General features: G+C 36.7%; 1 protein-coding gene across 1 annotated transcript in view; it reads right to left on the bottom strand.

Moving 5' to 3' along the window:
- Nucleotides 1–24,535, bottom strand: part of PDE4B (phosphodiesterase 4B) — a 584,599-nt gene that overhangs the window by 419,491 nt on the left and 140,573 nt on the right. Inside the window, exon 3 of the mRNA XM_015141386.3 lies at nt 20,848–21,086. Within this exon, the coding sequence (XP_014996872.1) occupies nt 20,848–21,086 (239 nt within the window). The remainder of the gene's footprint in view (nt 1–20,847; nt 21,087–24,535) is intronic.

The following is a 24,535-nucleotide window of genomic DNA, read 5'->3' on the forward strand; positions in this document are numbered from 1 at the left end:
AATAAGTATATGAGGTAATGCATATGTTTTCATTTACATATTTCACAATGTATACATATTTTTGTGCCAAAGTTTTAAAATTATTTTGATTCCAGAAAGTTTTTTTTTTTTTCTGTTTTGTATTTGAATCTCCCAAGGACTTGGTTTTTTGTCATGGGTCATTGTCTGTCTCCCCCAGTAACTCTATTTCATGAGATATATCTTACAGGTTTTCTCCTTTCTGGTTTTTCCTCTGGTAAAGGACACCTTGCTGGTACCATGTCAAGGCATCAGGAGGAAACCTTTCTGATCTTCTGGCTCTGGCCTCATCATGCTCTCCCAACCCAAGAGATAGAAAAGGTCCAGCTGCCTGTTTGGTCACTTCTCAATTTTTAGGAATCCAAAAATAAGAATTTTGGTATATTTCTTTAGATGTGAATTTGTGGGAGATTACGAGTTTCTGAGAGTGAAGCTGTCCCAGGATCCAGGTATTCTGATCCTAATCTTGGGATTCTTCAGTGCTGATGCCCAAGCTCTCCTCTTCCCAAAGAAGAGAAATTCCTCTGCTCTCCTTGGCGAGACTGTGACAGAACCTGAGGCTTCATTCCTATCCTCTAGGACCTGTCTGCTGGCAGAAGAGGTAGAGTTGGGAGTGAACAAGAAGTAAGACACATTCAAGCCTCTGTCTTCCCACCATCCTTAAGAATGCTCTCATCCTTTAACTTTATCTGCAACATTATATTGTTCAAAGTTCCAAAGCAAAAAATGGCAAAATGTCAACATTCGTTAAATCTACATGGTGGGCACATCAAGCGATTATGCCTACTAAATTACTTTCTGTACTTTTAGTATATTTGAAATATTTTATAAATAAAATGAGCTATTAAAGTATTAATACTATATTTATTCTGAGGACTAATGAAATTTCACTCACTTGTTCGAAGCCCAGATTCATACACCTAATTTCCTACAGCCATCAGCACTTTTATACTTGTCCAAAATTGATCTTTTGGCTTATACCCCCAAAAATATTTCCCTGACTATTTTCAGTTTTAGCAAATGGTATCACTATCAACCTAGCACCTCAAGCAAAAAGCATGATTGATGCTTGATGACTTCTTTTCTCAGACCTCTACCTGCATTTCATAGTAAGCCCTATCAATGTTTCCAAAAAGCAATTAAATTCTTTCACTTCTTCCCATACCCTCTGTTATCACCCTGTTTCAAATCACCTTCCTGCAATAATCTCTGCTTCTACTTTGCTTCTATGATTCATTCTATCCATAACCAAAACATTATTTTTTTAAAGTCAGATAATGTCATGTTTTTGTTTAAAACTGTACAATGGCTTCCCCTTGCTGTTAGAATAAAACAAAATTTGTTAATATACCCTACAAGCAGTTCGATGATCTAACTGCTCCCTCCCTCTACAATTTCAACTTCCTTCTTTCTCCCCTCGTGCTTTCCATTCTGCAGTCACTCCAGCCTTTTTTCTCCGATAAAAATATACCAGGCTCTTTCTCACCTCAGAGCTTTTGTATTTCTAGTCCCTCTGCCTATAAAGTTCCTACCCTGCCCCCTACTTTTTATACAATAACTGCCATTTATTATTTGTTTATCAATCAAACATCACCTCTCCTGGAGGACTTCTGTAGCAACCTTATCTAAAGCAGCATTCTTTTGCTCAGTTTTCATTTACTCTAACACACCACCTTGTTTATTTCATTTATTACATTTATCTCAGTCTATAGTTTTCTTGCTAGTTATTGTAATTACTACTGTAATCAGCTTGCAGCTCAATGAACAAACTCATGCCTTTATCAAATAATTAACCAAATTCTTAATATAGGATTAGTAAGTTCCTCAAATAATAAGACATAGGATGAGATATTCAGCTCTATTCTCTCTTTCATCACACTGTCTGGCACTCCCACGTGTAAGTGCCTTGCATAAGTGGATCCTTCTTGTCTGAGGAGCCCTCACTGACTAGCTCAGTCTACAAAGCTTTTCCTTGCATGTAAATTACAGCTGGTACTTATTTTGAATAATTACATATTAAGCTTAACAGACTCAGCTTATACTTATATAACTTATTTATACGCTTAGATGACTACCTTTGTGGAGTTCAAGACCTGAGCATTCTCTTCACGTAAATCTCCATTATGACTGTATATCTCTCCCAGTATTACTTATGAGATAGGCTCAGCTTCTGTGACAAAGAGACACCCAGAACAGCAAGATAGAATTTTAGTTATTCCACATTAAAATTCAGCCTGGTATGATGGCTCTCCATGAAATTGTTACATACTCAGGACCCTTTAGTCTTGCTGTTCTATCAAGCCTGTGGTAACCTTGGGTACATGGTGCCAGAAATCTCATCACTGTGTACACATCCCAACCCATAGAAAGGGAAAAGGGAAAGGAGGAGGATGCCTCTTCATTTCAAGGGCATGATTTGGCCAGAAACTAGTATAGCTAGACTTGGAGGAAGCTGCAAGAAAGTCTGAAAAGTACAGTCTATTTTCTGGGTAGTCATGTGTTCAGCTGCATCTCTGGAGTTTTCTTACTGCTGGACAGAAGAGGAGAATGGATCTTAGTGGTTCTCTTCTATACCCTTATCAGAATAAAAACATCATAAAAAACAGAATTTCTCTGTCCTCTTTCAATCTTATATCCCAACACCGGGAACAGTGCCTGCCATGTGTCCTCCTCTAACCATTCTCACTGCTTTTGTCCTGATTTAGCCATTGTCATTGCTCACTTGGACTAAAGTAATATTGTTCTCAAGTATCTTTCTGTCTCGGCTCCCATCTATCTTCCATACTGCCATCAAAGTGACCCTTTAAAAGTGTTCTTCTTTTATTTCATTTCTTAAAGCCTTTCAAAAGCTCACCAATGCCCTCAGGATAAAATCCAATGTGCCAGCAGAGCCTTTAAGGCCCTTTCCGATTGCATCTCCCAACACTAATCCAGCTCTTCAACCAAATAAAACTAAATATAGTTCCCTCAACATACAATCTTCTTTCATGCTCTTACGACTTTATACATATATTGCTAAACCCAGGAAAAACCAGTCACTCTCTCTTCTGCATTCCCACAATAACTTGTACATGCTACATATGACACTGTTTTGTAATTTGTTAATGTACATGTCTGCCTTTTCTACCAGACTATAACTACTGAGGAAAGGACACAGGCAATGTTTTGTTCGTCTTTCAGTTCTTAGCCCTGTGTCAAGCACAATGCTTCCTTTTCTTTGATCTGAAATAACCACACATTTGAATAAAGCATCATTAGTCAATCTAAAGCTAATAAACCTATTTATATGAACATCCAGCATCCTCAGAAATGTATGAATGCTAGGATGAATAAAACATAGGAATTACAGATACAAAATAAAGTTTACTACTCACATATTCCCCAAGGTGAAGGGCTCAGATTCTACCTAAGGTGAGACAAGTCAAGATGGGGGTGGTGTTGATGGTTTAGGGTTTTTATCATAGTTAAGAGGGTTGGGACTAGAATGAGAATTCCTAGAGGAGAGGGATTTGTGTGGTTTGAACTTCCCCATGGGCACCAAGGGAGGAAAGCCCAGGTTCTCTTATCTTCTCAGGATGTGGAGCTAAGGAGAAAAAGAAAGATAGATGGGAAACTGAAAGGTGTCAGCCATCAAATATCAAAAGTGAAGTCTTTCTTTTTTACTATGAAACCATTTACACCAATTATTACATTTTGGTTGCAGCCATTTTTTGTTTGTTCTTCTTTTACCTTAAGGAATAAGGCCCATCTCACGAGGTTGTTACGGAGTTGAGTTTAAATCAAGTAGGGGATGGAATGGACATGGTATACTATAATGTGTTACAGTGAAAATATCATCTATACTATAAAGTATTATACCAATTATTAGAGCTACATAGGCCAGCATCTATCCTAGGCACCTTTTATTTAAAAACCTGCACTTCCCATAATCTAGTAGAAATTTGACTGATACCAGAATAAGTGACGAGGTAAAGCAGGGTTGAGGCATAATTTTAAATATCCATCGTCCATTACCTCACGTACCTAAGATGGCAATCACAGAGGAGACTTTGTGAATTGCTGAGTTGTTGACTGCAATGCTTGATGCACGAATCACAAATTCAGTTTCTGTAGCCAAAAGATTCCAGCGGGTGGTGGAGCATGATGAGAGCTGAACAGATGTGTGTGTCATCAGTTTCCCATCCATGCACCAGCTTTTGTTGAATCCCTGGCATTTGCACATCTATGGGTATTTTGATCTTTAAAACAGGGCTTTAGGATCTGCAGCTGAGAGGCAGCACAAAAGTATAAAATATTTTTATGGAAAGCCTCATGCAACAGTCAACTTGTGACTGACTGTGGGAGCAATAAAGCACATCCTGTGTTTCAAAGCCCCCACCTCAGTGAACCAACCACTTTCCCCTCCATGGTAACGAATGTTTCCAGCCTTAGACAGAGTCAGGGAAATCGCCACCACTCTCCCCAGTGGAGGTGAACGTTGAGACAGTAAACATCAGACATCACACCTAAGTTAATAGATGCCCAAACAGAATCACCATGTTCCAACTGAAACATTTACAGAAGCAAAGCACAGCCCTCAGGCAGATGGAGGTGGGAGACAAGCAAACATATTTATAATCTTCTTTGAGGGAACAACAAAGGAGAAGCCAGAACTCTTTCTTATGAAAAAGTCCACCATAAGGAAACCTGAAAGAAGACTCCTGCCTTCTTTATTTCTGTGCCTCTTCCTACACAATGGAAAATGAAGCTGATAATAATTCTATGGTATCATTAAGCTGTGAGCATTCTCAAAGCAATGCAGTTATCTAAAACCTGGGAATTAATCCCACCACAAATTAGTTGGCTTGGCATAGAAAAAAAACATTGCTCCAGATTAAAACTCACTCTTAACATGCTTCAGTGTTCTAGAACATGCCTGCCTTTGGCTGAAAGGAGAGTTCAGGGCCCACTTTCCCTTATTCTCAGCAGATGACCTAACCTCCTACTTTTTGAGAAAATCTAGGCCAATAATTCCCAAAATGTGGCCCCTGGGCCAAAACCATAAGTATCACCTGGAGACTTGTTAGAAACACAAAATGTTAGGTCCTACCCTAGACACTCAACTCTTAGGGTCCAGCAATCTGCGTTTCAATAAATCCTTCAGGTGATTCTGATGCACTCTAATATTTAACAACAACTGATCTCCACCTTGGGAACTCAAGTTCTCCTATTTCTTTCCTCGTTATTTCCAATACAGTCATGAACAGCATAATAATATTTGGGTCAAAGGTGGACCACATATATGATGGTGGTCCCATAAGACTATAATCATGCTGAAAAATTGCTGTTGCCTAATGATATAATAATGTCATAGCATTATTCATGTGTTTGTGGTAATGCTGGTATAAACAAACCTACTGTGCTAACTTTTTATCATTATTTTAGAATATTCCTTTATGCATATTAAAAAAAGTTAACCGTAAAACAGCTTCAGGCAGGTCCTGCAGGAGGTATTCCAGAAGAAGGCATTGTTATCCTAGGAGACGGCAACTCCATGTGTGTTACTGCTCCTGAAGACCTTCCAGTGGGACAAGATGTGGAGGTGGGAGACAGAGATGTTGATGATCCTGATCCTGCAAGGACCTAGGCTATTGTGTGTGCTTGTGTCTTTGTTTTTTTTTTAAAAAAAAAAAAAAAAAAAAGCTTATAGAATAAGGATATAACAAATGAGAATATTTTTATGCAACTATACAATGTTTTTTGTTGTTGTTGTTGTTGTCATTGTTGTTTAGTTTAGTTTGAGACGGAATTTCACTTCTGTTGCCCAGGCTGGAGTACAATGGCGTGATCTCAGCTCACTGCAACATGCGCCTCCCAGGTTCAAGTGATTCTCCTACCTCAGCCTCCTGAGTAGCTGGGATTACAGACATATGCCACCACGGCTAATTTTGTACTTTTAGTAGAAATGGAGTTTCTCCATGTTGGTCAGGCTGGTTTTGAACTCTCGACCACAGGTGATCCACCCATCTTGGCTTGCCAAAGTGCTGAGATTACAGGCATGAGCCACCGTACCCGGCTGTGTTTGTGTTTTAAACTAAGTATTATTGCAAAAAGTTAAAAATATTTTTTTAATTAGGAATTTTATAAAGCAAAATGTTATAGTAAGCTCAGATTAATTTTGTATTGAAGAAAAATATTTGTTTGTAAATTTAGTGTAGCCTAAGCGTAGAGTGTTTATAGAATCTATAGTAATGTATAGTAACATCCTAGGCCTTCACATTCACTCACTGACTTACCCAGAGCAATGATTAGTCCTGCAAATTCCATTCATGGTAAAGGTCCTATATTGGCATGTCACATTTTTATTTATTTTTTTCTGCATCCCATAAGTTTTGTATGTTGTATTTTTATTTTAATTTGCCTCAATATTTTCTAATTTCTTTCCTTATTCTTTTCTTTGACCCACTAAGTGAAGAATACTAGGATATCAGGAGTATGTTAATTTCCACATATTTGTGAATTTTCCAGTTTTCCTTCTGCTACTGATTTCTGATTTCACTCCACTGTGCTCCAAAAACATATTTGGTATAATTTCAATCTTATTCATTTTATTAAAAATTGTTTTGTGACCTAACATGTGATCTATCCTAGAGAATGTTTCATGTACACCTGAGAAGAATGTATATTCTGCTGCTATGAGATGAATATTTTATATAGGTATGTTAGGCTCTTTTGGTCTATAGTGTTGTTCAAGTCTGCTATTTGTTATTTTATGTCTAGTTGTCTTATCCATTATTAAAAATGGGGTAAAGAAGCCTCCTATAATTATTGTATTTTTTGCGTATTATTTCTTTAGGTGTATCGACTTTTGTTTTATATATTTAGATGCTCTGATGTTGGGTCCATATATTTATAAGTGTTATATCTTCCCGTTCAATTGACTTTTTCATTATTATATAATGTTCGTCTTTGTATCTTGTACTAATTTTTACTTTACATATATTTTGTCTGATATAAGTACAGCCACTTCTCCTTTGGTGACCATTTATATAGAATATATATTTCCATCCCTTCACTATTCATTTGTGTCTTTAAATCTAAAGTGAGTTTCTTATAGACAGCATATAGTTCACTCTTATTTTTCGAATCTATTCAACTGCTCTTTGTCTTCTGATTGAGGAATTTAATCCATTTCTATGTAAAGTAAACACTAATAGAGAAAAATTTACTATTGCCATTTTGTTCATTGTTGTCTGTTTGTCTTGTGGTTCTTACAGCTGTCTTTTTATTCTTTCTCTGTGTTTTATTTTTTATTGAGACAGGATCACCCAGACTGCAGTGCTATGGCACAGTCATAGCTCTTTGTTATCTAGGCTTAAGCAATCCTCCTGCATTAGCCTCCTGAGTAGCCAGGGCTACAGGCATAGACCACCATGCCCAACTAATTTTAAAAACATATTTTTTTACAGATAGGGTCTTCCTATGTTGCCCAGGCTGGTCTCAAGCTCCTGGGCTCAAGTAACCCTCCCAGCTTGACCTCCTATGTCTTCCTCTCTCATGCTGTCTTCCTTTGTGTTGTGGTGAATATTTTGTACTGATATACTTTGATTCTTTTCTCTTTTTCTTTTTTGTATCTTCTATAGGTATTTCTTTGTGGCTACCCATGGGGCTTACATAAAATATCTATTAGTCTATTTTATAGTTTATTTAAAATAGTCTATATTAAACTAATAACTTACATTCAATTTCTCTACACTTGAACTTCTTTCCCATCACACACTATATTATAGATGTCAAAATTCACATCTCTCTACATTCCATATCCCTTTAAATAATATTTGATTTCAGATATTTTCAATATATTTTGTCTTTTAACTTTATAATTAAAAGTGATTAACCCAACAGTTACAGTATTTGCAGTAGTCTGTATTTGTCTATATGTTTATCATTACCAAGTTTCACTTTCTTGTGCTATCATGTTACTATTTGTGTCATTTGTTGCAACTTGAAGAGCTTCCATTAGCATTCCTTTTAAGACAAGTATGGCACTGATCAACTCTCTCTGCTTTTTTTTTTTTTTTTTTTTTTTTGAGACGGATTCTCACCCTGTTGCCAGGGCTGGAATGCAATGGCACAATGATCTCAGCTCAATGCAATCTCCACCTCAGCCTCCCAAGTAGCTGGGATTACAGGCACGTGCCACCAGGCCCAGCTAATTTTTTGTATTTTTAGTAGAGATGGGGTTTCACTATGTTGGCCAGGCTGGTCTTTAACTCCTGACCTCAAGTGATCTGCCTGTCTTGACCTCCCAAAGTGATGGGTATTACAGGCGTGAGCCACAGTGCCCAGCCTCTCTGCTTTTATTTGTCTGGAAAAGTCTCCATTTTCAAAGGAGAATTTTGGCATGCATAGTATTTTTTGCTGGCAGTTTTCTTTCTTTCTTTTTTTTTTTCTTTTTTTTAATTTCAGCACTTTGAATATATCATCCCACTCCCTTCTGGCCTGCAAGGTTTTCTACTGAAAAATCCACTTTTAGTTTTATGGGAAATCCCTTGTACATGACAAATCACTTTTCTGTTGCTACTTTGAAAATTTTCTCTTTGCCTTGACTTTTGACAATATAATTATAATGTATCTCAGCGTAGGTTTCTTCCAGTTCATTTCATTTTGTATATGCTGGGCTTCCTAGAGTAGAATGTGCATTTTCTTCCCCAGATTTGGGAAGTTTTGTGCTATTAGTTCTTTGAATATGTTTTGTGGTTCTTTTTCTCTCTCCTCTCTCCTCCTAGAACTCCTATAATGTGCACATTGGTCCACTTGATGGTGTCCCGTAAGTCCTTTAAGCTGTCCTTATTTTTGCGATTTTTTTCTTTTTGCTCTTCTGACTGAATAATTTCCAACAACAATAACTTGTCTTCAAGTGTGCTTATCCTTTCTTCTGCTTGATTTAGTCTCCTGTCACACTGCTTTAGTGAATTTTTAGCTGTTATTATAATATTTAGCTCTATGAATTCTTTTTGGTACTTTTTATACTTTCTATATCTCTGTTGAAATACTCACGTTCATGCATTGTTCTCTTGGTTTTCGTGAACATCTTCATAATGGTTAATTTGAGTTCTCTGTTAGGTAAATCATATATTTCTCTTTCATTAGGCTTTGTTTCTGGAGATTTATCTTGTTCCTTTGTTTGGAACCTATTTCCATGTTTATTTTTATTTTCCTCAATTCTTTGTGTTGGTGTCTGTACGTCAGACAAAACAGCAACCTCTCCCAATCTTCACAGACTAACCTTATAAAGGAGAAGACCCTCACTAACCAGCCCAGCCAGAGATTCTGGGGGCCTCTCCAATCTGCCAATCTGTTTTCTTTGTTTTTAGCAGCTACCATCTAGAGTATGCTAGGTACAATCAGTGTTCCAATACAAGTGATATTCGGGCCATTCCTCAAGTAGCCCCCAGAAAAATTGAATCATATGATGCCCTTTCCAACTCTTCCCACGACACACAGAGAGAAAAGCTGGGATCTGTGATTTTTTTTACCTGTTCACCCTACACTGAGCTTATGGGAGGGACCATGTCATCTAGTTGCATGCTAGAACAAACCACCATATTTGTTCTCATTGGCCCCAAGGCAGCTAGAGTATGCCAGGTCCCATAAGTACTCCAAAACGAGCCAGACAGAGGAAGTCCTTTGGGAAGCTGCCAGAAAAGCTGGAGCATTGGCCAAGCCGACTAACTCTTCCCTTCCCAAGAAGATGCTGGAAGCAGGGATCTTTCATTTTCTTGCTCTGTGTTGAGCTGAGGGAAAGGATATGGGAACTGTCAGTGCAAACTTCTGTCTGTGTTCTTACCAGCCCTTGGATGGTTAGATTATGCTGGGTTCCATTACTCCTCCAAGACTGGAAAGAGAGAGGCCCATCCTTTGGGGAGGAAGAAGTTGGAAGGGTGTCATATACATGGTCCAACTCTTTTACTCCCCAGGGAGAAGACGGGAGCTAGGGTTTTCCTTTCGATCACGTGGCATTGAGCTGTGGGTAGGGATTCAGAAATGAGGGTGTCCTGAATTTTCCTGTGGGATTTGATGTGTCTGGGTGCAGGAGCCTCTCAACTAGTTTTGGATTTCTCAGTAAGATAATTTGTCTGTGAGTTGTTGTTAAATTGGTGGGTTTGTTGGGGGAAGGAAGGTATCACTTCTGTAAATGACATTTTATCACTATAATTTCAAATTTAAATTGTCCATTGCCAGTGTATAGGAAAGCAACTGATTTTGTATATTAACTATATATCCAGAAACCTTGTTATATTGATTATTTCCTTCAAGGAGAGGTGTTTCTTGTTTGTTTGTTTGTTTGTTTCTGCCAGTCTTTAGGATATTTTGTAAAGACAGTCATGTCATCTGCAAAGATCATTTTATTTCTTTTTTCCCAAACTGTATGCCTTTTTGTATTAGGCCATTCTCACATCACTACAGAGGAATACCCAAGACTGGGTAATTTATAAAGAAAAGAGGTTTAATTTGCTCATTGTTCTGTAGGCTGTACAGGAAAGCATAGCTGCTTCTGCTTCTAGGGAAGTCTCAGGAAATTTACAATCAGGAAACTTACAATCATGGTGGGAGGAAAAGAGGAAGCAGTTATGTCTTACATGGGTGGATCAGGAAGAAGAGAAAGGGGGGAGAGGTGCTACACATTTCCAAAGAAAACATACCTCACAATAACTCACTCACTATCATGAGAACAGCACTAGGGGGATGACGCTAAACCATTCATGCGAAAGTGCCCCTATGATCCAATCACCTCCCACCAGGTCTCACTTCCAACATTGGGGATTACAGTTGAACATGAAATTTGAGTGGGGACACAGATTCAAACCACATCATTCTGATCCTGGGCCCTCCCAAATCTCATGTCCTTCTCACACTGCTGAACACAATCATGCCTTCCCGACAGTCTCCCAAAGTCTTAACTCATTCCAGCATTAACTCAAAAGTCCACAGTCCAAAGTCTCATCTGAGACAAAGTTAGTCCCTTCTGCCTATGAGCCTGAAAAATCAAAAATAAGTTAGTTATTTCCAAGATACAATGGGGGTATAGGCATTGGGTAAATATTTCCATTCCAAAAGAGAGAAATCAGCCAAAAGAACAGGGCTACAGGCCCTATGCAAGTACAAAACCTGGCAGGGTGATCATTAAATTATATAGCTCCACAATAATATCCTTTGACTCCATGTCCCACATCCAGGGCACACTGATGCAAGAGCTGGGCTCCCAAGGCCTTGGACAGCTCTGCCCCTATGGCCTTGCAGGGCTCAACCCCCCATGGCTGCTCTTAACGGCTGGCATTGAATGCCTGTGGCTTTTCCAGGTACAGGGTACAAGCTGTCAGTGGATCTATCATTCTGGAGTCTGGAGAATAGTGGCCCTCTGTAGTAGTTAATAATACTGAGTGTCAACTTCACTGAATTGAAAGATGCAATGTATTGATCCTGGGTGTGTCTGTGAGGGTGTTGCCAAAGGAGATTAACATTTGAGTCAGTGGGCTGGGGAGGAGGACCCACCCTTAATCTGGTGGGCACAATCTAATCAGCTGCCAGCAAATATAAAGCAGGCAGAAAAATGTGAAAAGGAGGGACTGGCATAGTCTCCCAGCCTATATCTTTCTTCCATGCTGGATGCTTCCTGCCCTCAAACATTGGACTCCAAGTTCTTCAGTTTTTGAGACTCTCAGACTGGCTCTCCTTGCTTCTCAAGCTTACAGACAGCTTATTGTGGGACTTTGTATCCTAGCAGTTCTGTCCCTCTACAGAAATCTGACAAACATAGATTTTGGTACCTGGAATGGTTCTAGAGGAACAGGATATTAAGGATGGAGTTCTTTCATTAGTTTGGGAGTTTCTGGAGTTGGCTGCTTAATATGATTAGACTCAATAATGCTCAGGACTCTACTTCTGATAGTATGGAGAAAACGAATAGTCCTTAGCGTAGATATAATGCAAAATAGATGCATTTGACATTCCTCATTCACCACTCATGAGAGGCAAGGAGTTTAGTGACTTATACATAATACCCTCAATCAATTTCCAGACTTAAGCCAGTTTACAGACCCAGAATCCCTTGAATGAAAGGGAGGCCAGGTCCCCTTGAGGAAGGACTCCACTACATTACCGACAATTTGTGCAGTGAATCTTTCTCCCATCTTTCCCCAAGGAGACCTCCAGCCTTTTACCAGGGTACCTGTGTATTGGAGAAAGGGAAATGATCGACATTTAGGGAACTACTGGACACTGGCTCTGAGCTAATGTTGATTCCAGAGGACTCAAAATGTCACTGTGGTCTTCCAGTTAAAGCAGGAGCTTATGGAGGTCAGGTAATTAATGGAGTTTTAGCTCAGGTCCAACTCACAGTGGATCCAGTGGGTCTTCAGATTCATCCTGTGGTCATTTCCCCAGTGCATAATTGGCACATGCACTCTTAGCAGCTGAGAGAATCCCCACACTGGCTCCCTGACTGTTAGGGTGAGGGCTATTATCGTGGGAAAGGTCAAACGGAAGCCATTAGAGCTGCCTCTACCTAGAAAAATAGGTCAAATCAAAAACAATATTGCATCCCTGGAGGGATTGTGGAGATTAGTGCCACAATCAAGGACTTGAAAGACACATGGGTGTTTATTCCCACCACATCCCCATCCAACGCTCCCATTTGGCCTGTGCAGAAGAAAGATGGGTCTTGGAGGATAACGGTGGATTATCGTAAGTTTAACCAAGTGGTGACTCCAATAGCAGCTGCTGTTCCAGATGTGATAAAGATAATATATATTATATATATTTACATATATATTAGATGTATAATACACATGTATATTTTAAGTAACCTAAGTCTACCTTCACATGTAGTACATATATCTTAAAACAGAATATTCCCATTTGCTCCTGCTTGTTTATTTCACACTGTTGTCTTTCATTTCCCTTACCCCATACTATAATCACCCAGCATGTTGTTGGTATTGCTTGAAACAGCTATTTTATATAGTTAAAAAAGTTTAGCTTGAAAAAACTAAACAATGTTATCTTATATTCATGTATTTCTCCTCTGGCACTCTTATTTGTGTAGATCTATGTTTCTGCTTTATATCATTTTTCTTCTTGATGAATAAACATGCTTTTAAGATGCTCCTATAAAGTAGGTCTGCTGACAGTGAGTTTCCTCAGTTTTGTTTGTCTGAAAAAGTCTCCCTCTCTCCTTCACATTTGAAGGATAATTTTGCTGGTTATAAAATTCTAGCCTGGTGAAGGTTTTTATTTCGACACTTCAAATAATGTACTCTACTCTCTTCTTGCTTTCGTGGTTTCTGACAGTCCAGTATAATTATTACTCTTGTTCCTCTATATGTCTATTTTTATTATTTGATTTCTTTAGAGATTTTTCTCTTTGTCTTTGGTTTGCTGTAGTTTGAATATGATATGCTTAAGGGTGTGTGTGTGTATGTGTGTGTGTGTGTGTGTGTGTTTGTATATGTATTTGGTATTTATCCTCATCCATGGATAATTACCAATACCTAGATCAAATAGCAAGAAAAAGTAAAAGAAGTGAAGTAATCAACTCCATGTAGGCCTACAAGTACGAAGGAAGAAAATACACTAAAATAAGATTCAGATTAAACTACTGCAAACTCAGATGTTTCTTTCTGAAAGGGAGATAAAACAATAAAGACACTAATATCTACCAGAGAAAATAAGGAAACATTTTACTCAAAGCCAAGAACATTCAGATACTGGGGAAATATAGTGTCTTCAGGAGCAAAAGTCAAAGAAATAGTTCCTCACTAGACCCTTGGGAGTACACACTTAAGAATTGTCATCAGAAACTTCAGTTTAAGAATGTACTAAAGGCAATTTTATAGCCAAAACAAGTGTGGAACGAAAGGACCTAAGATCTCCATAGCAAGTAGCTATGAAAGGTTTCTGTAATATTGTTAGCAAGGTTATCTCAACAAAACCTTTGCTTTAAAAATAAGGAAAAGTATCATCTTACTTTCTTGATGCTACTAAAGAAATGTCATGTTAGTAAGGAAATAGCAAGCCAAAGTATAAGGGTACGTTTCTCACCAAAGGTACATAATGGACACCAAAGCTGCTTTTGCCCTGAGGATATTTACCACACAGAGGAAAAGTTAACATCAGTCTGATGTACTTGAGGGTCAAGGGGGAACTGTAATCAAAGCCCAGCCATGCCTGGGTGAGGCATTCAAAAGGAGAGTCTTCCCAAATTAAACCAGAATTTCAAAGGGCTATTTTCTCATTGCAAAGGTAAAATAGAAGTAAACACCCCTACTGTACATCCAGGAGACTGCCAGAAGGGTAGCCTCAGTGATAATTCAAGCAGGGCCAGTGGTTGAGGGTGTGGGGTCATAGACAATGGACCTTCACAGATTATGATCATGTTTCAGCCAGATGATTGAGAAACCCTCTAATCAATCTACCAATGCCCCAATGCCCCTATAGACCTGGTAGAATCAAGTGCAAATTCTCTATGATGAACCTTATTCTGATACCTTAAATTGTGCCTACAAATAATGTTTCAATGACATTTAATTTATTGTGGCAGTACACAATACAATTAAGCACACCTCTTAAACCTAATGTTGAGGGCAATAAATAAGTGAAATGCAAAAGAGTATACATTATGTGATTCCATTATGTAAAGTTCAAAAACAGACAAAACTAATAGATGTTGTTAGATGTATGGAGGAGGTAGTGATGGCATAGGGGTTCATGGGGTGCATAAGAAGAGCTTCTGAGACACTAGTAAAGTTTTGTTTCTTGATTTTGTTCCTGGTTTTGTGGTTGTGTCCAATTTGTGAAATTTTATCAACATGCCCTCTTATATGTATACTTTTTTGCACACTGATTTTACTTTAATAAAGTTTTTTTAAATAGTAGTAAGGAATTTTTTTTTAAAATTTTCAGTTCCAGGGTACATGTGCAGGATGTGCAGTTTTGTTACATACAACATGTGCCACGGTGGTTTGCTGCACCTATCAACTCATTACCTAGGTGTTAAGCCCAGCATGCATTGGCTATTTTTCTTAATAAAGTTTTTTAAAAGCATGAGCAAAAACCATCAGGAAACAAAGATAATAAAAAATAGAATCACTGAAAACTTTAGATACTAAAATGAGCAAAACAATAAAATAACTGTTCTTGCTTTCTAAAGCTTGAAAATATCTGCAAAGCCATATACAACATCTAAACTGATCTCCAGTGATCTCCACCTCCTTGTTTATTCCTTTGCAGAATCCCCTCCCCTGTGCATGTGTAAGACCTAATGAACAGAATATATAAAAGTGATGGGATGTCACTTCTAAGATTAAGTTGTCAAAATACTTTGACTTCTGTCTTGCTCACTTTCTATTGGTCTCTCTTTCCCAAAACACTTGCTCTGGAGAAACCAAACTAGCATGTTATAAATAGCCTTCACATGGGTCTATGAGCCCCACATGGCAAGGAACTGGTATTTCTAGTCAGCCAGAGCCACGAATTGAGCCAGTCAACAACCATGTTGGTGAGGTTGGAAGCAGATCTGCCCACCTTTCCACCCATGTACATGACTACAGTACTGGCCAATTACTTGATTCCATCCTTGTGAGAGAACCTGAGCTAGAGGCACACAGCTAAGCCACAGCTAGATTCCTGATCCATAGAAACTCTGAGATAAAAAATTAGTTATTTTAAGCCAGTAAATTTTGGGATTATTTGTTATGCAGTAATAGGTAGTGAATACATGCAGGGAATAGAAAACCACATAAGATTATCTAGTATATTTTTAAATACATGAATAAAAACTTTAAAATTAAAAAACACAATAATCAAAATGAAAAATATATATAATAGGTTTAATAACAAATGAGACGTCATTTGAAAAAAAATTAGCAAACTCGAAGGCAGATTAGAAATAATTATCAGAATGCAGCCCAGAAAGACAAAATGAGAAAAAAAGTGGAATAAATTAAGAGAAATGGAAGATAAAGAAGTAAGTTTAAAAAATACATTTAGTCAGAAGTCCAAAGGCAGAGGAGAAAGACTGGCAGATAAAATATTTGAAGAGATAATGATAAAGAATATTCTAGATCTGATGAGGAAGATATAAACTCACATATTCAAGAAGTCTGGGAAATTTTATATAAGATAAATAAAAGGAAATCCACCCTTAGGCACAGTAAAGTTCAACTGCCCAAATCCAGAGACAAAAAAAAAAAAAAATGACAGGTCATCTACAAGAAAGACAATTGGAGTGATAGCTGATTTCCTAATAGTAACAACAGAAGACAAAAAGCAGGGAAAAAATAGTTTCAAAGTGTTGAAATAAGGTAAAGATATTTTCAGACAAACCGAAATAAATTCTAAAGAATTTACTTCAGGCAAAAAGGCAAGTAATCCCAGCAGAGGGTCTAAGATATGAGGAGGAATTAAAACCAAAAATATTGGTAAATATCTGGGAAAATCCAAATCAAACGGTGAATGCAAAAAAAAAAAATGCTAATGTATTGTGTGGTAAGATATATATATAGAGAGATAGATAATTAAAATACATAAAAACAAACTGTAAACAGCGAAGGACTTGAAAAAGTAAAGTGTTCTAAGATCCTCATGTAAGAAGATTAAAGTTATAGATTAACTTAGATTTCACGGCCCAGAATTGGCTTATTATCTAAATTTGGTTATGCAGAATTGCATTGATAAATTTGGTACATCAGTAACTATTTAAAAAGTGAAGTCCATCAGAGACTTGGTATTATACTAATACAATTTCTAAGGGTCTGACGAAACTACAGCCTTTACAGCGGAAGATGACTTAGGCTGCAGCTGGTTAGGAAACCCTCCCTCTAAACCACGCTTCAAGATCCTGCTAACAAAATGAGAAAATCAAGAATACACAGAGGATAAATTTGAGAACTTCATTTCTTTGAACTTCAGGTTACAACAGCAGGAAACTTTGAATTCAGATTTTTTTTTTTTTTTTTTTTTTTTTTTTGGCGGCAGGGGTTGGGGGAATACACAAAAGGGCAGCAGTTGATATTGCGAGAACAGCTTCACAAAGATGGCGGTAAGTCGGTACTGGTATACTCCCGATATCTTCCTCTAAAGAACAGCCACATCCCTCATGTGCCCCTGAAGTTAAGGTGAAAAGATTTTAAAAACTGGGAAATGCTTGATATGCCTTGCAAGTGTCCAGAATGCCACCAGCATCACATTTCCAGCCTCTTTCTGCCGCCTTATTCGCTATTCTCCAGGGAGAATGAATAATTTAATCTTTGTTGGTGTTTTCAGAAGGAGAAACTGGCCATGTACAATTCAGTCCTTCCCTCTACTTTCTCACGTGGGTAGGATTTCTACAGATCCTCCATGCTACAAGTTTTGTAGGGGTAGGCCTTCTATATATGTGTGTGTAAGAGGTGAAGTGATCCTGCCCAGGTCTAGCATCTATGTAATTATAGGTTTCAATATTAGGAACCCACTTGCCCACAGACATAAATTATATTTTCAATATCAATTTTATCAGTATTAAAGATAACATCTTGCTTTCATACCTGAATTCCTCCTTCATCATATGTCCAAGTTGGTTCCAAGAACTCAGGAGGTAAAGTTTCCCTAAAACCTCCAATAATAGAAAATGCATAATTTTGGCTGCTCAGTCTAAATTTAACAATAAAAATCACAATAATAATAACATCAAAATAACCATTAAGAACAAGTGACTGTGCTATATGCAGAGCAAACCTTTTCTTTAATTTTCCTCATGACTCTGAAATGTAGGTATTACCATTTCCATTGTTTGTTCATTTCTGTCTTTTGGAGATTGTATTATAATAGAAACTCATCTGAAAGGCTACAAAATGGAAATCACCCAATAAAACTGGGCTTGAGTCCTTTCTAACTCTTTCTTGCTCCATGATAAATAAAACTACTATTCTGATATTTAAGGTCTTTTTGCTGTAATGATGGCCAGTTTTCTCCAAATAAACACATCCTAAAATCATGTTAATGTTTTTAGATAAAACTTTACATAAAATTGAGCAATACTTTTCACTAGAACTGAATCAAATTATTTCACTGTCTTTGATAGCTTGATCTAGAACACATCGTCCCATATTTATGACTTATTTAGCACATCAGCCAGGACCTCAAAGTCAGTTTTTGTCCTTGATAACTGTAAAAGCAATTATCAAATCCTAGAATCATGTCTTAGAGATGTTTAGTAGTCTAGACAGGGATCAGCAAACTCTGGCAGGCCAAATCCAGCCTGCTGCCTGTTTTTGTAAACAAAGTTTTATTGGAACACAGCAACACTTACTTGTTTACACATTGGCTATGGCTCCTTTCACAATATCACAGCAAGGATGAGTAGTTGTGACAGAGACTGCAAAGCTCATAAAACTTAAAATATTTACTATCTGGTCCTTTACAGAAAACATTTGCTCATTGCTGGTCTTGGCATGGAAATTGATTCCATATTCTTGGTACTCTAAGTGGTAAGCACAATTCTTTCTCTCACATAGTCGCAGGCAGTACTCCTTATCTCTATGAACTTTCATCAAGTTGATGGCAATGATCATAATTTGAACCCAGTTTCCTCACTTCTAGTCAAATCATTTTTTAATCAGATTCCTTCACCAATAATTCCACCAGTCTTCAGCTATCAGTATTTCAGTGGAAGCCGGATTTTCAAGAGATGTTCAGAAACGCTTTTAGTTACTTATATTTAAAAATAAATTTAGAGTTGATAACTGCATACTCTACTCTCATACTTTAAAAAGTAGCCAGTCAATTGAAATAAAACAGGCATGTTATAAATGAATTACTAATATGTGGTGCTCACTGACTATTGAACATGAATAATGGCTAAATTTTCCATTTCACCCTAAAATACTGACACCCAGAATAAGGCTACTGATACTTGAGACATGGTTTCTAATTTCCAAAAAATCTTTATTGGATAATGATCAAGAAGACAAAAATCAACATTTGCTGATTACCTACCGAATGCATTTTACTAAGCAAAAAACCTTAGATAGATTACCTCATTTGATCCTCACAATAGCCAATGAGACAAATATTATTGCCCTCTTTTAAAAATAAAAACATTCAACTAGGAAAGATAAACAAGCATGCCCCAAATGGCAGGGTCTAGATTTGATATTTTTAAGGAAGGAACAATTCTACAACTTCCAAAATGTCTTTGAATTAAATGAACTCAAACTTTACAAGGCACTGTACATTTTATCCAAGGTGTTTTTCAAAATTATCTAACAACAGATATAGCACCAGCACCCACCAAAACCAGCCAGTCTTCACCTCTTTGCTTTTAGATTGTGAGAAATTCTGGAGACTTCTGGAGAATAGTCTGGGATAGTAGTAGGGGCAATCAGAGAGCTCAAGAAAGCATATATTTACCAACTGGTATGAAAACATCTCAATACTTTAACAACTGGTAGAATTGTATCACTGCCAACTTGCTGAAAAATAAATCTAGAAATCTTTAAGACTCCAAATCTGTAATTATACAGATGCAAAATCAAGACTAATCACATAAGCCATGTGATTGAGTACCCTATAGGGGAGCCCTACCCCTTTTAGTTCTCCATGATTGGCTATGACTGTTATATAATGTTAATTCAGCTGAACAGAAGATATAAGACAGTGCCTCTCAAATTTTTAATCCATTTTCTTTACAATGTTTTAGCATGATTCTCTATCACACGGATTGTCTGATTAAATATTTGATGCTATTAACTATGATACCTGGAGTTTCAGTGATCTAATTCTCAATGTGTCAGGTAAACATTAACTAAAGGATGTCAAGATGCCGTATATCATTATTCAAAGAGCACATACTGGGCTAGTCATCAGCCCTGGAGAGCTCAGCATGTGGCAGAGGTACATGGTACACCATAAAAATCATAGATTTTTAATGATTTACTAGAATAATGTTGTACAATAATTTAATGTTTAGTCTTTCAGCTTGATAAATTATTTAAACAAAAAGCTATTTTAAAAGCAACACATTATTTATTTAAAATCATATCAAACCGAGAAATTATTTTTCATTTTCATGATAAATCTCCATGATATGTAAGCCAATAATTCTTGAAAAAGTATTTTAAAATGATATAGGAAAACAGAAGAGAAAAAGTGAGAATGTACTAATTATTAAATACATAATAAAGCACATATTCGAAGCAGTCATGGCATGATAACCACAATTGTAAGATTGGATGATTAACTTTTCAACACTAGTTTAAAATAGCCTCTTTCATAAATATAGACTCTGCAAAATAGTCCCAGCATCTATCACAGCACAATTTTCATTACTCTTTCAATTTACAAAGAAGTGTTTATTTTATAGATAATCACAAACTGAGATTAATAAAATGGGATGATAATAAAGAGAAGTTAGGGATAAGTGTAGAGTTCAGCAATAAGAATATCATATACATATAGTAACTCATGTAATTTGTTTTTCTAAGTCAAAAAATACTGATGCACACTGTATAGCTCTTTTTTAAAAAGTTAGATCATAAGCAGTAATTTTGCTATCCCTTTACGTTAATGTAAATGTATCTCATTCCTTCCTCAGTAGCTTTAAATGAAGCATGTTCCTTCCACTCTGAAGAACTAGAAAATATCTCCACTGTTTACAAGACCTTATGTTTGATTCTAAGGGGAAACAAATTCTCAAAATGTCAATCATCTTAGTTATTTCACAGAAAAGCACATTTTAATACTATGAAATCATGTTTGGAGAAATTGGAAAATAAAAATTTAGAACTGACATTTGATTTTGAGGCTACTCACCACTCCTGGCTTACAGTTGTAATAGCAATGCTTGGAAGCGTTGTCAAAGGTAGTGTGGTCGGCCTGGAAATACCATCTCCCTCAGGAGTCCTTGCCCTTTCACTCTGTCTTTGAGACAGCGGTGGTAACTGTAAGTTTCCTGAGCAACACCTTCTCCCTCTCCAGAGATCGATCCCAAGTGTGTTACTGGAAGAACTGTAGGATTTACTCAAGCTACATTCAAAATAATCTTTAACATTCTGGAGGAACCACAGGAAAAGAAAGAAAGAAGAGAAAGAAAATGAAATTCAAATGTTAAATGGAGTGAAACAAGAAACTAATTGATCAAGCTGTCACTTATGATGTCCTGATTATCTCACAATCAGAATCTAACATTGATGTCAAAAGCTTAAGAGAAAACAATAGAAGAGGCTGATTCTCAGCTTTTGGAATAAACTTATCCGTGCATATTCCTCAAGATTTTTAGGCATATAGATAATGTTTACCAGTTGTAGCATGTGGATTGGAGGCCTCCTTCTTTCCTTTCTATTTTAATTTTTTTTCATAATTTGCTAAAATGATATTAGCTAAAATTAAAAATATATTTTGGAAATCAATGTTATCATTCTTCAACTATGGGAACAAACTATGAGAAAATATAAAGTTTCTTGTTCAGCATTTTATGTATTTATTTATTTTTTGAGACGGAGTCTTGCTCTGTCACCCAGGTTGGAGTGATCTCAGCTCATTACAACCTCTTCCTCCTGGGTTTAAGTGATTCTCCTGCCTCAAGGACTACAGGCACGCGCCACAACGCCTGACTAATTATTGTATTTTTGGTAGAGATGGGGTTTCACCATGTTGACCAGGCTGATCGCAAACTCCTGACATCAGGTGATCTGCCTGTCCCGGCCTCCCAAAGTGCTGGGATTATAGGCATGAGCCACTGAACCCAGCCATTCAGTGTTTTAAGGTAAAAATATTTTGTATCTTAGAACAGTGGAATGTCGATAATTAGAGGTGACTGTTATGTTCTTATGAAAGGTCTTCTTACAAGTGGAGATACATATATATAGATATATATCTATATATATATATATAATTTTTTGGTCAAATTGTGTAAAAATTCAGAAAAAGAAGTATACTTTATCCAGTCTTGAACTGCCATGTTCAAGTACATGCCCTAATGCTGACATTAATCATATACTTTGTGAGAAGACAAAGACATTGTGCTATACTCAATGATACAAGTTATTTATTCTTCCCATATCTTTTGGTGACAATGGGTCCTGAGATTGTTGGGAGCGGGAGGCCCTAATGAGCCTCTTCCTGGTGTACCATTCATACCAGTTGAAACAGAAAATGTTATAGTCCTGCAATGGCCACTGATACCAACTTAAGGTTTAAAAGTTAGAATTTTCACTGTCCACACCTGGCTAGCAGAGAATAACAGAAGTCCTAGTATCGGGGTAGTCTCTCACCTAAAAATTACTCTGTGACCCTAAAGACAGGTATTTCCTACTAGCCCTTCAGACTCGAGTTAGGAGAACCTGCGACTAGACCTCCTAAAGTTTAAACAAAGTTCTTTACCCTCCGCTCCTCCACTCCATGGCCCCTATCCTAATTCATACAAGGATAATTAACTCAAGTTTGAGGATCTAGCTGTGTTAATTCAACACACATTTGACACACATCTATTATTATTGTGCACTGTGCTGTTTAAGAAGGATACAATAGCAAAAAGAGGAATGGTATCTTTTCTCACAGAACATATAATCTAGTGATTTATACTTATCTGAGGCATGCAAGACTATATTTTGATGATAGAAATCGGGGCAAAAACAGGTTTGACAATTTTCAGGAGCCCCACCCTCCATACCAGAAAATGGGATACCATTATATTTTCTTTGCTTGACTTATAATTTTAAAATACTATTTATTTGAAATTCAGTAGAACCACAGTTCAGTATCAGGAAGAAGACAAAACAATTTAAAATTTTCCAGAGTTTGAAACATTCTGGAATGTATCAGTATTTCACTGTTTAGTAATTAGTTATTATATTAAATCCATTGTAGGTCTGGCACTTACTGTATGGTGTGTGTGTGTGTGTGTGTGTGTGTGTGTGTCTACATGTGTAAATTAGAAGCTAAAGGGAAAAACTAATATATATGCTTATTTTTTGAAAGACAAACTACTTCAGGAGACAAAATATATAACACCTTCCTGAAGAGATTTAAGAACAAACTAAATGAAACCATAACTGTAAATCAGTCTAGTTCCAAATATGCATGTAAAGAAAGCACTGGTTATCTGGAACGCAAAGTCTTGAATATATACTTTATCTCTTATGTAAGAAACACCATGCCAAAGAACAGAAATAAGGATACCTATCATGTAGCTAAACCACCAACCACCCTAGCCTCCTAATGTGATTATCAGATATTTTTCTCCTTTAGAAAAAAGAACTATTACCAATGAGGTTTAATTGTGGTAAGTGACCTAAATGGGTACTATTTGGTACTTGTTATTTGAAAAACAAAAAGTCACACCTATCACAAAATATCTCCCACACTAATTTGCGAACAAGCTCGAATTTTCAAATTTAAAATCATTCTTTAAGTTAAAAAGATTTGTTCCAGAAGACCTCAGTTAACATTAAATGCATTGCCACAAAGTAAGAGCATAATGGAATAGCTTGTCAGAAATTAAATTCAAGATGAAAACTTAATATTGTTTTACAAACACTAATTAACTCATGCAGATTTATTCATAATTACTTTGCACTCTGTAATTCATACCAATAATTTATACACCACTACCCTAAAATTACTAAAAACCTCATAGTAAAATTTAGTTTAGTCAATTCTCAATTACTGATTTGTGATCTTGAACTTCTTTTCCTAAATTTTCAAAGATTTTGTGTAAAGGAACATTAATTTGAAAGTTACCTCTGGAAATCACAACTTTTAAAATGCATCATGGTTTCCAAAATTCACCTGATAATATGAACAATCCCTAAGGAAAAATCTAGTTTTGGTTTATCCTTCTGTTTCTGAATAATTGTTTGTTTAAAAGTCAATATTCTTGCCAATAAAATTTGAAAAGGTTGTCACAAAGGAAAAGGTAGTGTAAAATCCTGCACCTAAGTAGAAGTTTGCAGAGAGGAGGGGCAGGGGACACCAAAGGACAGCTCTTTGTGATAGCCCCATATTGAAACCAGCCAAGTTGGGACCATTGAAATGTACAGATGAGAAATGCTGGTGCTTAAGTAGTCAAGGTTTTGTTGCTGTTATTATTTGTCTTTTGTTTTTTCTATTTCAGTCATTTTTGAAGCATTCTCTACTTTTTGAATTCTTCTGGTTAAACTCATAGTGAGAAAATGGAATAAGGTATTTTTAAGGTCTCCTACTGTGCTTTGGTACACATTCAATTTGGACCACAGGACAGAATTTTTTAAGCCTTATGAAATCAGAAATGGAAATTATGGAAAGCAGTGAATGGCAGTCAGAGTCCCAATCAAAGCTAAATGTCATGATACTCCATGAGACAGTAATGAAAGCAATTTTTTCTTCGAAAACTGTGATTTTTATTGTTGGCAGTCACCATCAATTAGAAGAGTAGTTTTTTGGAGGTAATTATTATCACTCTTACTATTTTCCCTTCTTTGAAACAATCTCCTAATATATTTGCATATATAATTTCTGTGCT

The sequence above is a fragment of the Macaca mulatta genome, chromosome 1 (assembly GCF_049350105.2).
Source record: "Macaca mulatta isolate MMU2019108-1 chromosome 1, T2T-MMU8v2.0, whole genome shotgun sequence".
Taxonomy (NCBI): Eukaryota; Metazoa; Chordata; class Mammalia; order Primates; family Cercopithecidae; genus Macaca; species Macaca mulatta.